Source organism: Coniosporium apollinis (genome assembly GCF_000281105.1).
Source record: "Coniosporium apollinis CBS 100218 chromosome Unknown supercont1.26, whole genome shotgun sequence".
NCBI lineage: Eukaryota > Fungi > Ascomycota > Dothideomycetes > Coniosporium > Coniosporium apollinis.
Window position 1 is genome coordinate 91445 of NW_006913288.1, and position 12649 is coordinate 104093.

The window sequence follows — 12649 nt, forward strand, 5'->3', positions numbered from 1 at the left end:
AATGTACAGACTGCACGCTATGATCAATATTTTTTCAATAAGGGCTAGATCTACATCTGACGGCCATGGTCAAACCTGGTATCTCATTTCTAGCCGTGCGGCTCCACCTTGACAGCTGCCGTAAGAGTGCTATGCTGAAGCCAATTCGGGCTGGAAGCGTGACGACCTTACAGCGCTGTGCGATACACGTACATTGGACGACCATCTAGAACCGCTTCCTACCTTACCGGTGAGAAGTGCATGAACACTTACAGGGATTGAAGCTGATGGCTCCCTGCATAAGGTATGTCAGCTGGCGGGAAGACAATGATGCGGAATAGAGTATGAAAGCTCGCTTCCCCTTGGATCATATTACATCACCGAGGGGGTACTGAACATGCCATTACCTTCTGGATTCTAGGATGTACGAATAGTTGCATTGAGGACCTCCCTTCCTTGCTGCGCGCCTGCCTCAGATAGTTGAATTCAGCCACACTATGCAGATCTAGGCCTTCAACTCCAGTGTGTGACATGCATTCAGTCCGAGATGGTCAGTACCTGCAATTGCCACTATGAAGGGCTTTGTGGCTTCGCTGACACGAGTATTCGCTGCGTTTCGCGTTTCACAGCCGGAGGGAATCCCGTTCACCAACGAAAGGGCCACTCCACGATAGCCTTCCTTGGGTACGCGATCAGGTTTCACCGAAAGCCTTCCACGAAAGATTCCAACAGTTGCGGGGCCCCGCACGAGATACAACCTTGTGTGCCATCCGAAACAGGGGAATAAAGCTTTCGTCAAAGGGGTTGAGGCGGTGCACAGCAAGCAGTGTGCACGCTCCACGCTGCCTGCCTTCCAGTTACTATGTATGGCCCGCATATGCATTGACTATCGACAAAAGAGATCAAGGGCGTTCGCGTGTTTCTCATGAAGCGAGCAAAGTTCGCTTGACCCTGTTCGCCATGCGGCTCCAAGCATGCGGGAGGCCCCTGCGGCTCACAGCGGCACCTCCCGCACGATCAAGCGGCGCGGCTGTGGCATCCGTGCCTTGCAGCATGATCCTTCTTAGACCTGCACTCCAGAGCGAAAACAACAGCACGGATGCCACAATGGCCATACCGCGGACAACCTCGGTGGCACGTGTAACACAGAATTGCAGCTCAATTGATGCACCTAGCAGACACCTGAGATCTGGAACGCCCGTGCTGAGGCCGCCTCGCTACCCCATACTCCTTAATCTACACAATGCTTCGTATTCCTTGTTTTAGGAACTGGAGGCCTGTGTTGCAGCGTCCTGCCAAGAACGTCCAAATATCGTCTTCTGTAGAACTTGTACAGGCCGACTGCACGAATCGGGCCTTCCATGGGCTCCAACTGAATATATAAAGTAGACCAATTTCCGCTCAGAATATCTTCCTTCATCCAGTCCATCACTCTCTTATCCAGCCAAAACACCAAGTCACTCATTCAGACACAATCAAGATGCATATCTTCTCAATCCTTTTTGGCGCTGCCCTTCTTGGGGCTCCCATCGTCCAAGCCAGCGCCCTCGTTGAGCGCGCTGTCGTTGACGGCCCTTGCACTGGCGCTGGCGGTGCTCCAGGCTCCTGCATCTCCACTGCCAAATGCTCCGCTGGAGGCGGGACTTCCATCACCGGTGCCTGCCCTGGCACTCCCGCCGACATCAGGTGCTGCACCAAGACCTCTTGCGGCAGTGGTGGCAATTGCCGCTGGACCTCCCAGTGCAGCGGCAACACGCTGAGCGGCTTGTGCCCTGGCCCGGCTGACTTCAAGTGCTGTGTCCCGAGAACCGGCGGCGGCTATCCCACCCCAGCCTTCCCAGCGGTCGGAGCCTGCAAAGCACGAGCTGTTGATGGCGCCAAGAAGATCGTTGCCGGCAACCCCGGCAAAGTCCGTGAGATCTACTGCACCAGGGCTTGCGCTTGCCCGGGTACCAGCGACCACTGCTGCGGGTTGGCCAACGATTTGATGTGCTCATCAGCTGGAGGCGTAAGCATTCGTCCCCCTTCCATGACCGAGCAAAGGAACAGACACTGATATTGCCACAGGTGAGGACTGAGAGCGGTGCACCCATTGCTGAGTGGGTTATGAACAACCGTGCCTCTCTCGGTCTCAAGTACGTCATCTGGGGACAGAAGATCTGGAACCCATCGCAGGATGCCGTCAAGCCTTGGTCGCAATGGCGCGGCATGGAGGACAGAGGTTCAATCACCGCGAACCACTGGTCAGTTTTCTCCCTTCTAGTCTTGTCTTCGAGTTGCTTACACCAAACCAGGGACCACGTCCACGTCAGCTACAACGCTTGATTGGAATCTTGACGAGCGTGGAGGAGTACTCTCTGCCTGCAGTTCGGGCATCTCCAAAGGACGTCCAAAACAGCAGCATGAGTGGCTCCGGGGATGGGCAACGAGAAATCAAAAATTTCAATTCAACGGTGTGCGGCTTGTTTGACGGGGTGTCATTTGCTCCTTGTACACCGCCGCTATCTAGAAAAAATACACTGCATTATCTCAAGTTCTCTTGGGACCGTGACTGGGCCCGAACTGATGCGTTTGAACGTGATTTTGATGACCTTACAAGTTTTCTTTGGCCGTGTGATTGGTTTGTGAATTCAATCATTGATGCGCGCCATGTGCCTAAGCAACGTATCTGATATCGGTGGGACAGTTTTCATGATGTTGGGTTTTTACAATCAAGGTCGCGCTTGAGCTGAATCGTGATTCAACGACATGGGCATTGATTGACTAAACGTGCTCGGACTCAGCTCCATCTTCAGGATCTCGGTTCTAGACTCAAGATTGCAGATCATATAGGAATGGACTTGGTGATATCACGTGATATCAAATCTGGCCCCCAACCATACTTCAGTATGCATCTTAGCCGCCACAAACAGTATGGGAAACAGTGTGACCACTACCCCCGCCGCCCCATTGTCCAATCACCGTCCCCGTGGTCCCTCCAGCCAACGAACCCAGACACAAAACTCACGTGTATGCTGTGCTTCAGTGGGCAGTAAGCACTAAATGTGAGACACCAGGCATGCACTTCCGCCGCTCACCTTAGCTGGTTTTAATGGCGCTTACGAAGCAATCATCAACGCAATATATGCCGCCCCCAAATCTGCATTGGTGATACACGTTCAACCTTTCCACCACCACGTTTATCAGGTAGCAATGATGAACGTCCTCCAAGCACACCCTGTTGCAACGGCGTTCGTGGTGCTGATAACAGGATTGATCGGCCGCTTTGTTGCTGCGCTGTATAGACAGCGAAGAATCTTCAAGGAACTGGTCAGCCAGCAATGTTCAGCAGCTCAAGGCCTATGCTGACATCCGTCTACAGCCGGGCCCGCCTCTTGATCCGATATGGGGCCATCTAAAAATTATGGGAAAATATTCTGACCTATGCCCCCGCGGCGCCCACCCACACCTCTATGGCCATTTCATACAGAGAGAGTACAACCTGGGCCCGGTATTCTACCTTAGCTCCTGGCCGTTCGGTGCAGATATGCTAGTGGTTCAGGATCCAGAGCTCGCGCAGCAGGTCACGACACAGCTCTTCCTCCCTAAACATAAGAGTTTAAAAGACATTATCTACGCATTATCAGGCGAGAACAATATGCTCACGTTAGAAGGCGCTGAGTGGAAGAGATGGAGATCCATTTTCAATCCGGGCTTTTCTGCGGCGAATCTGATGACGCTCGTTCCCGGCATCGTAGATAGCGCAGCTGTCTTCGCCGATGTGCTTAATAGACACGCTCAAAAGGGCGACGTGTTCCCCCTTGAGGAAGCCGCCACTAAAGTCACTGTGGATATCATAGGCAAAGTCGTACTGTAAGGTCTCAGCATGGGCTCTGGACTCTGTAGCCACACGCTAACCCTGGGTGGGACAGTGACCACTCGTTTAATTCCCAGGAGACCAACAACGAGCTCGTCGAAGCGTTCTTGAGCCAAGTCCGCTGGACGCCCGCCCTCTTACCGGCCAACCCACTGGATCCCCTCAATCCAATGCGGCCATTTATGCAAAGGTACAACAAATGGCGTATGGACCGCTACCTCAACAGGCTACTTGACGAACGCTTTGCCTCACGAGCAGGGGCCCAATCTCGAAAGCCGAGAAAGAAAACCGTCATAGACCTAGCCCTCCAGTCTTACCACGATCCTTCCGAAGGCGAAGAGAGGACCAAAGAAGACCCCAGCGAAGAAAGCCCCCAACACATGGACCCGACCTTCCGGTCCTACGCACTCGACCAGCTCAAACTCTTCGTCTTCGCGGGCCACGACACGACCAGCAGCACCATTTGCTACGCCCTGCATCTCCTCTCGACCCACCCCTCCTGCCTGTCCGCCATCCGCGCAGAGCACGACTCTGTCTTCGGGCCCGACACCTCCCAGACCGCCGAACTCATTAAAACTTCCCCGCACCTCCTGAACGCCCTGCCTTACACTCTCGCCGTCATCCGCGAAGTTCTGCGTCTCTACCCGCCCGCCTCGAGCGTACGGCGCGGCCTCCCAGGCGTGTATCTCCATGACCCGAAGAGCGGCGAGAAGTACCCGACGGACGGGTTCCTGGTGTGGGTGCATGCGCTGGGTATGCACCGCAGCCCCGATCTCTGGGGTCCGGACGCCCAGGCGTTTAAACCTGAGCGGTTCCTGCTCGAGAACGCGGCGAGTGTGCCTAAGGACGCGTGGAGGCCGTTTGAGAAGGGGCCGAGGAACTGTATTGGGCAGGAGTTAGCGCTGCTGGAGGCGAGGATTATTCTTGTCATGACTGTTAGGAGGTTCGATGTTCGTGCGGCGTATGAGACCCTTGGAGGAGGGAAGGAGGTGAAGCGAGAAACGCCAGAGGGATTGCGGAAATGGGTTGAGGAGGGGCTGGTGTATGATGTCTGGGCTGATGAGGCGTACCAGCAGCTGAGGGCTACGGCGAAGCCGGCGGAGGGGATGCCGGTGCGGGTAATGAACAGGATGAACGTCCTAGGATCTGCGTAACAGAACGTATAATGTTGTTTAGGACTAGAAGAACCGATATGAGTCAACGAAAAAACACAAGCCGTTTCCTACGTGTCTCATTAGAATGAGAGCATCCGCGACAGCGAACAAAGGTACACTCGTTGGTATACAACTCCTCCCGATGCAATCAAAACTATGCAGGACATACGAGTTTACCACTCAAACCTCTGCCTTACACCCTCCTCCTCTTCTAATGCCTCGATCACACCACCAACACCCGCCCTCAGCGCACCCAGCGCAGCTCGCTCCTTGAGTCTCGTATAGAAGACCGGACAATCCCGACTATCACACCTCACCTCTTCGCCAAACGCCAGGCCCGAGCACCTGCGACAAACCAGATCGACATTCCTGGCGCGCTCCTCTTTCAGCTGGAGCCTCGTCCGCAGCGCCAGCAGCGCTCGTCTAGGAGCCGCTGAGCACTTGTCGCAGAGCGGCAATGGCGGTGGCGGCGGCACAGCTGCGAACCGGTTGGGCGGCGGAGGCGGCAGTTTCGCACGGCACACCACACACAAACTGCTCTTGAGATAATTCTCCAGCGTCTTCCTCGTCTGTCCCACACCAGGCCCACCAACCAGCGCATTCCCGCTCCCATCCCTCCCATACGCCCCCGCCGGCAGCGAGCTGATCTGCCTGATCCTCTGCACCTTCGGCATCTCATCAAACCACTGCCTCACATTCGCCCCGACGAGATTAAAAATCCTCTCGAGTGGAGGGATGATGTTCTTCCCGATATAATACTCCGCATCCAGCTCCACCTGCTCATCCCCTAACAACACCTCCGGTGCCACACACCTATCAATGAGCCTCGCGCCCGGCGCGCCAGTGACGACTACATACGGCACGCGCTCGCCATACTGCGGCTCCGCCCTTCGATCCTCGAGCATGCGTTTCGTGGCGATCAGCGCCCCTGGGGGTGGGGGACCGCGGTCGGAGTATGTACCCAGCTTGACCTCTTTCGCGAAGAGGAAGTCCTGGATGCTGATCCTACCGTGCATGATCTTCGCGCACTGTTTCTGGAAGTAAGTTTTCACGGCGCTGAGGTCTGACGTGCGGAAGAGGAGCTTGAGGCACTGCTCTTCGATTTTTTGCTCTGCGGGGGTGCCGTCGCGACGGACGGTCTCGATGCCTTTGGCGTCGAAGTCTGGCTCCTGTTGTGTGGAAGTTTCGTATTTGAAGCCGACGTAGCGCTTCTTGGCGAGGAGGACGCAGGGGAGGTAGACTTTTTCGAACTTGAGCTTTACGGGGCGCGGGTTGGTGTCCGTGACTGCCTTAGCGATCTCTTGGCCGATGATGAAGGCCTGGTCTTTGGTTCTGCCTTTAAGGTGTACGAAGAGGGAGTCGGTGTCACCGTATACGACTTCTGCGCCCCACTCAGGAACGGAGTGGATGAGCGCAATGGCGCGCTCGAGCGTTTCGCGGCCGGTCTGGACGATGGAGTCCGCAATCTCGGAGCAGGGCATACGGCCGGAGAAGGAAGCGGAAGTGTAGCCATATGTAACATTCGCGATGAGCTTGAGCGCCAGCTGCCGATTATTCAGGAGCTGCTGCAAAGGCTCATCGTCGCGATCTGCCTTCATGCCGCTCTTGACCATGACGCGCGTCTCGAGGATCTCGCCCAGCATCTTCGCCAGTAGCGACTTGCGCAGCGAGGGCTTCACATACATCATTCCATTCGGCGCGATGTTAATCGAGTCTTTTACTAGCTCCAGCATCCCGGGCTCGCGCTTGAGATCCGTGAATCCGAACTTGTTCTGCCCGCGCCAGCTCGTGATGCGGCCGAGACATGTTGAATAACAGTAGTTGTACGCGATCATAACGGACGGGTACAGGGACTGGAAATCCAGCACGAGCACAGGGCTCGTGTAGAACGCCGATTGCGGCTCCATGACCAGCGGCAGGCACTCCAACGCGTTTTGCTGGCCCACCTGCTTCCGGCTGGGGGAGACGAGGATAAAATTCTCCGGTTTGGCAATGCGATACATGAGCGACTCGACCTTGAACTGCGAGCCGCGGCTGAAGACGGAGAAGAAGTCGACGCCAAGGAGTCGCGCTTGCTCGCTCGTGCGGGAGACGAGCTCGTTAGCTTCGAGGATGTCGAGATTGAGCTGCACGCGTGTGGTGAAGTAGTCAATGGCTTTGGCTAGATCCCGTGGTTTGGAGCTCCTGTACCACGCCGTCAGATCCTGGAAGGAGTAATGCGGGATGCGGCGGTGCAGGAGGTGCAGGACCACATTCTCCATAGTGTACTGCAGGAGGTTCAGCTCGCTGCGCATGGCGCGCCAGATATTGATCATGTGTCTTCCTGTGACGCGGATGGTCGAGGTGTGGTTGAAGCCCCACTTGTCCGCCTCCTTGCCGAAGCGGCTATGAGATTGTGATCTCACGCGCGAGAACTCGTCGCATAGATTGTACTCGTATTTGAACCTTGCTCGCTCGATCATATAGCCCCAGGAGCCGTTGTGGACCTCGTAGCCAGTCAGGATGTCCGGGTCGAAGGAGCGGACGATGTCGACCATGCGGTTGATGAGGTCGAGCTCGTCTTCTTCGTACTCGACTTCGATGGAGACCTGGCGTGCGATCTTCTTGGCTACGCCGTCCTCTGGAGACAGAGCCAGTATGCCAATGTGCGGTCGCCCGTCATTTTCGTGCGCATCATCATCTGATTGGACGCACCAGAAGACGCAAGAGATCTCATCGTGCTCCGGATCGGGTATAAGCGTGCCTCGAGTGTTAACGTGTACTTCTAGGCTCATAATACTCATGTACTGCGTCACATGTTGCACACTGGACTTCTGCTTCTGCGAGTCCCTGAAACCATGCTTATTCTTTTGAGTTGGTCCGTCAATCTGAGATAGCTCAGGCGGAGGATAGGACTTGGCTAGGGGCTGCGCGATCAGCTCAGAATCGATCTCGCCCTTCCCAGCGGTAGGCTTCTGCTCTTTCTCGTTCCGCAGCCACTCCTCAACCTCCGCATAAGTCGGAGGAGGAGCAGCAATCTCCCAGTTGCGCAGTGTACATTGCTTCCTTCGGCGGCGGTGGCTGAGTTCCTCTTTCGCTTTATCCACGACAATCGGAGCCTTCTCGCCGAAACTGGCTGGCGATGTACCTGTAGGATCAAACGTGGGCAGATATGGCACCGTCTTACTTTCCAGCTTGAACTCTCGAGCCGCATACTCACGTGGCCGGTCTGGAACGTCTTTCTCGTCGCTGTAGTAAGCGTCCTGGTAGATGACCGGTGGCAAGCCTAGTTCCAGCATGGTCAATTCCACTGTCTGTGCACTGGGAGGCAGCGAACCGTAGCAAAGGACTCGATCACCATGAGTGGACGCATCGCCAAACGCAGAAGCCATGTTGGCCGCTAGCTGTACTGCTTCAGCAGAATGCTTCGGCTCGTCTTCGCTTGTGCTTGTCGAGGTAAGCCTCTGATCAGTCCACGGCGTCACTGGGGAGTCCGTTGTTGGTGTCTCGAACGAGACGGTCTTCGGCGCAGGCGTCTTCGGTGACCTCCGCGGTGACTTCTGCGAATTCGAGAAGCCAGCCCGCTGGCTCAGTCTCAGACTCTCATCCGTCTCGTTCGTCTTCTTGACTACAGGGAAAGACAGGGTATTCGGTCCTTTGGAGCCATGCGCTTTGATGCTGCGCTGGGATGATTGGCTGAGTACGCCAAAGCCATCGCCATTGCTCTTTTGCGAACTTAGACCGAGCAAGTCAGCATCGGTTACTCCGTCCTCAAACTCCGCCTGTCTCGCGAGAGGCGATCTGGCCCGTTTCGGGCTTCCTATGTAACGAGACTGAGTCTCAGGTATTTGCAGAGCTCCGACGTGGGACACCTTTCGTTTCTTGCTGGGGCTGCTATCTTTCGGCTCTAAGCTCCGCTTGAAAACTGTAGTTGTAGGTCCCTGGGGTAAAGATTGCGCAGAGCGAGCCATTAACTTCTCATAATGGTCCAGCTCCTGGCGTATCTTCCGGGGGCTCTCTGCCTGGCTAGCGGCACCGTTTGTAGCAAGTGTGACAGGATCTTCCGGATCCTTGAACTGCTCCCCATAGTTTTCCTCGTCCGGCTTAAGCTCGTCATCGTATTCAATAGTCTCGCCCAAGCTCTGCTTCTCCTCTGCATAAACACCCTTTTGTATTCTCTGCGTCAACGCAATCTCCCGAGCTGTGTCCTCATTAGAATCGTAAGTCATGTCGTCACTAGCTATCCTAGGAAGGCTGTCCTCCACCAGGATAGTTTCGTCGCCACCTAATCCCTCATCATCAAACTCGTCATCAATGGCGGCTTGGGTCGCCTGAGAATTACGCAACTTCTCCGGAAAGAGATCTTCCACGCTCTCCAGCGCTGTTTGTATCCTGTCCTCCACAGACGCAGGACTGACAAAATCATCGAAGCCGATCTTCCTATCACCGATCTTCGCACGCTCCTCCTGTATCAACCCTTGCACCATACCTTTAAACTCTTCCTCGTGAATCCATCCGCCGGTCTCCGTATTCCTCGGATCTGCGGACATCGATAGCAGCACGTCGGGTGGAAAAGGGCTACTACTCGGATCCGTGATACCCATTCTCCTCTTCCTCCTTATTGTCTCGTCCCGCCACAGACCAGCCATCGAATGCACCAGCCTCTCACCAGGCGCCAGATGGCTGAAGCGCTCGACAAAGTCGTGGTGTAGTGGCCGAGGCTGAATTTCACGCCTATTAAGTATGTCTCTTACGCAGACATCAACCTCAATCGAACAATGACTCTGCCGCGGGAACTGCTCAGCTTCAGAAGTCCACTCAGGCTGTATACTCTGATCATGCCATCTATGCACCGTGCTGCTGAGCGCAGACCAGTCCGGTACAGGGCCGCGAAACTTGACCTTTTCGCAGTCTATGTACGCGCAGCCGTAGAGATTGTAGTCGCACATCCACTGTAAAAGATACTGGAGATGGCTTTCGTACGGTTGCAGCGGTCGGTTGAGGATAGCGCCCCGGTGGAGGAGGTCGGCTAGTCGGGTCATATGGAGCGGGTTGAAGATGTAGACTTTGAGGAAGAACTTGTAGCCGATGTGGTAGCCGTAGTAGGGAACGCCCTTGACGAGTGAGATGTGGGCGACGAATGCGCTGCGACCGTCGTAGGGGTTGCGGCGGTAGGAAGTTGCAAGGGCATGTTCGATGGAGAGGCGGAGATTGTGGATGTAGGTGTCGACTATACAGCGATTAGCTTTGTCTAATATTGCGGCATGACATAGGCGATATACCAGCCTCGGCGCTCAGATCCCCGTCATACTGTAGGTATAGATATGGAAACGCGCCGTGGATGTGAGCGCACACCTTCTGTCCGGTCTCTGTAGCGCCGAACGCCCGTATGACGGGTACCTGAGGTCCATTGTGCCGCTGTGATGGCCCTGAGCTGCGCTGTAACGGTGGATCAAGCTCGGTGGGGTTGGCTTGGTAGTGGTCGATGCAGTTCAGGCGGAAGCGGAATGTGTCCATTGGGCGCCTGATCGGTCGGACTGCTATCGTAGTGATGTCTGAGTAGCATGGCGCGTCATTCGCATCAGACTTCGCTGTATTCTCGTTGTAAAGGCGAATTAAGAAGGACCAATGGGTAGAGCGCAGTGGGTTGAAGTCGAGGCGCGAGAGCGCCATCATCACGCGTAAAGCTGCTTATGTAATCCGCAGCCATCACCGCGACATCACCTCCGAACGCCGCATTTTCGAGCCACAATATCGGTTCGCACTCCAACCCACGACTTCCGTCATTGACGACTTCTCCCAACATCTTACCTCCTCCAACCACCAACATGCCGCCCGCCCAACCGAAGAAACCCGCCGACGTGTCCGCCGCCGCCAAAGAACGCAACGAATACATCCCCTCCTTCATCTCCAAGAAGCCCTTCTACGTGACCGACGACCTCGCCTCCTCCGACTCCGACTACCTCGAGCACCAGCGTCTCCAGCAGCAACAACAGAAAGGCGACTCGGCCTGGTACGACCGGGGCAAGAAGCTCGGCCCCGCCGCGACCAAGTTCCGCAAGGGCGCGTGCGAGAACTGCGGCGCGCTGACGCACAAGACGAAGGAGTGTTTGAGCCGGCCGAGGAAAGCCGGTGCGAGGTGGACGGGACGGGATATTCAGGCTGACGAGGTGGTGCAGAAGGTGCAGCTAGGGTGGGACGCGAAGAGGGATCGGTGGAATGGGTATGAGGCGCAGGAGTATGAGAAGGTGGTTCAGGAGTACAACGAGCTGGAGGACATGAAGCGGGAGATGAAGAGCGGGAAGGATGGGCAGAAGAGGTTAACGGAGGACGGGGAGGAGGATGGGGATGAGGGCGCGAAGTATGAGGAGGAGACGGACATGGGGAGGCAGCAGGCTACGTCGACGAGGAATCTTAGGTTAAGAGAAGACACGGCCAAGTACCTGCTCAACCTGGACCTCGATTCTGCGAAGTACGACCCGAAGACCCGAAGTATGGTAGACAGCGGGGCCACCTCCGATAACGCCGCAGCGCTGGTGGCGGAAGAGGGCTTCATGCGGGCGTCCGGCGATGCGGCAGAGTTTGAAAAGGCGCAGCGGTATGCGTGGGAGACGCAAGAGAGGGGCGACAAGAACAAGGTGCATTTGCAAGCAAACCCAACGAGCGGAGAATACTTCCGCAAGAAGGCAGCCAAGGAGGCGGAGGAACGAAAAGAGCAGCAGCGTAAAGCGCTGGCCGAGAAGTATGGCGACCAAGCGCTGGTTCAAAACAAAGCGCTCCGGGATGCGGCCATTCTCGAATCGGAGCGCTATGTTGAATACGACGAAACAGGCGGAGTCAAGGGAGCACCGAAGACTAAACCAAAGTCAAAGTACCCGGAAGACATCTTCATTCACAACCACACCTCCGTTTGGGGAAGCTGGTGGTCCGACTTCAAGTGGGGTTACGCCTGCTGCCACTCCACAGTCAAAAACAGCTACTGCACAGGTGAAGAGGGCAGACTTGCAATTGAGGAGTCAACCCGCATGAGGACAGCCGCAGACATAGTTGAGGTCCCGAAAGCGGAGGCGTGGAAGGAAGAAGAGGCACTGGAGAGGCACATCCCGAACGGACCTGACAGAGAGGAGAAGGCTGCGGCGGACACTAAAGCTAAGAAGCGGACTCTAGACGAAATGAAGGGCGGCATCACCGAGGAGGAGATGGAGGAGTACCGGCGTAAAAGAACTGTGGCAGAAGATCCGATGGCAAATCTCTTGGGAAAAGATGAGCTTGTCCATTAAGCTGTGTGGTGCTCTCCCTCTCTCGACTGCCTGTTGCGGCGCTGCGGTACTTCTGGACAACATTAATAGCCTAGGTGTTCAGATGCAGCGTGTAGGGCGGTCTGTTTCCAGCACGACAATATGCTTCGTATCATCTCTAAAAGTCGAGATTTGCTGCATAAGGCACGTCCAACACTCCACCCACGTAAAACATCATTCCAACCGGGATCTGCTCCCTGTCGTAATCACACGTCGCGTGCGTATCCGCCGCTGCCGACACAAACAGTAGATCCTAAGCTGATATCACTGTGTTTGCAAAGCAGTACAGCTGTTCAGTAGGCAAGAGACCGGCCAAAGGGGCATGTGGCAACATCTAGCGAAGGCGAAATTAGCTTGCTTAGCCCAGGCTACAACATGGTTCC

General features: G+C 55.6%; 4 protein-coding genes across 4 annotated transcripts; 3 read left to right on the forward strand and 1 right to left on the reverse strand.

The window, feature by feature from the left end:
• Positions 1-1459: 1459 nt before the first annotated feature.
• W97_05619 (uncharacterized protein) lies at positions 1460-2304 on the forward strand (the record flags this gene model as incomplete). Its single annotated transcript, XM_007783353.1, has 3 exons — positions 1460-1987; positions 2047-2222; positions 2274-2304. 3 exons carry the CDS (start codon positions 1460-1462, stop codon positions 2302-2304), a joined length of 735 nt encoding a protein of 244 aa, XP_007781543.1.
• A 1078-nt stretch (positions 2305-3382) lies between these two features.
• On the forward strand, positions 3383-4989 carry W97_05620 (uncharacterized protein; the record flags this gene model as incomplete). Its single annotated transcript, XM_007783354.1, has 2 exons — positions 3383-3831; positions 3891-4989. The coding sequence occupies 2 exons, from the start codon at positions 3383-3385 to the stop codon at positions 4987-4989; spliced, it is 1548 nt and encodes a 515-aa protein (XP_007781544.1).
• Positions 4990-5162: 173 nt separating this feature from the next.
• Positions 5163-10485, reverse strand: W97_05621 (uncharacterized protein; the record flags this gene model as incomplete). The annotated part of the gene is made up of 3 exons (XM_007783355.1): positions 5163-5553; positions 5614-10198; positions 10251-10485. 3 exons carry the CDS (start codon positions 10483-10485, stop codon positions 5163-5165), a joined length of 5211 nt encoding a protein of 1736 aa, XP_007781545.1.
• Positions 10486-10796: 311 nt separating this feature from the next.
• On the forward strand, positions 10797-12248 carry W97_05622 (uncharacterized protein; the record flags this gene model as incomplete). The annotated part of the gene is made up of 1 exon (XM_007783356.1): positions 10797-12248. One exon carries the CDS (start codon positions 10797-10799, stop codon positions 12246-12248), a length of 1452 nt encoding a protein of 483 aa, XP_007781546.1.
• Between the last annotated feature and the right edge of the window lie 401 nt (positions 12249-12649).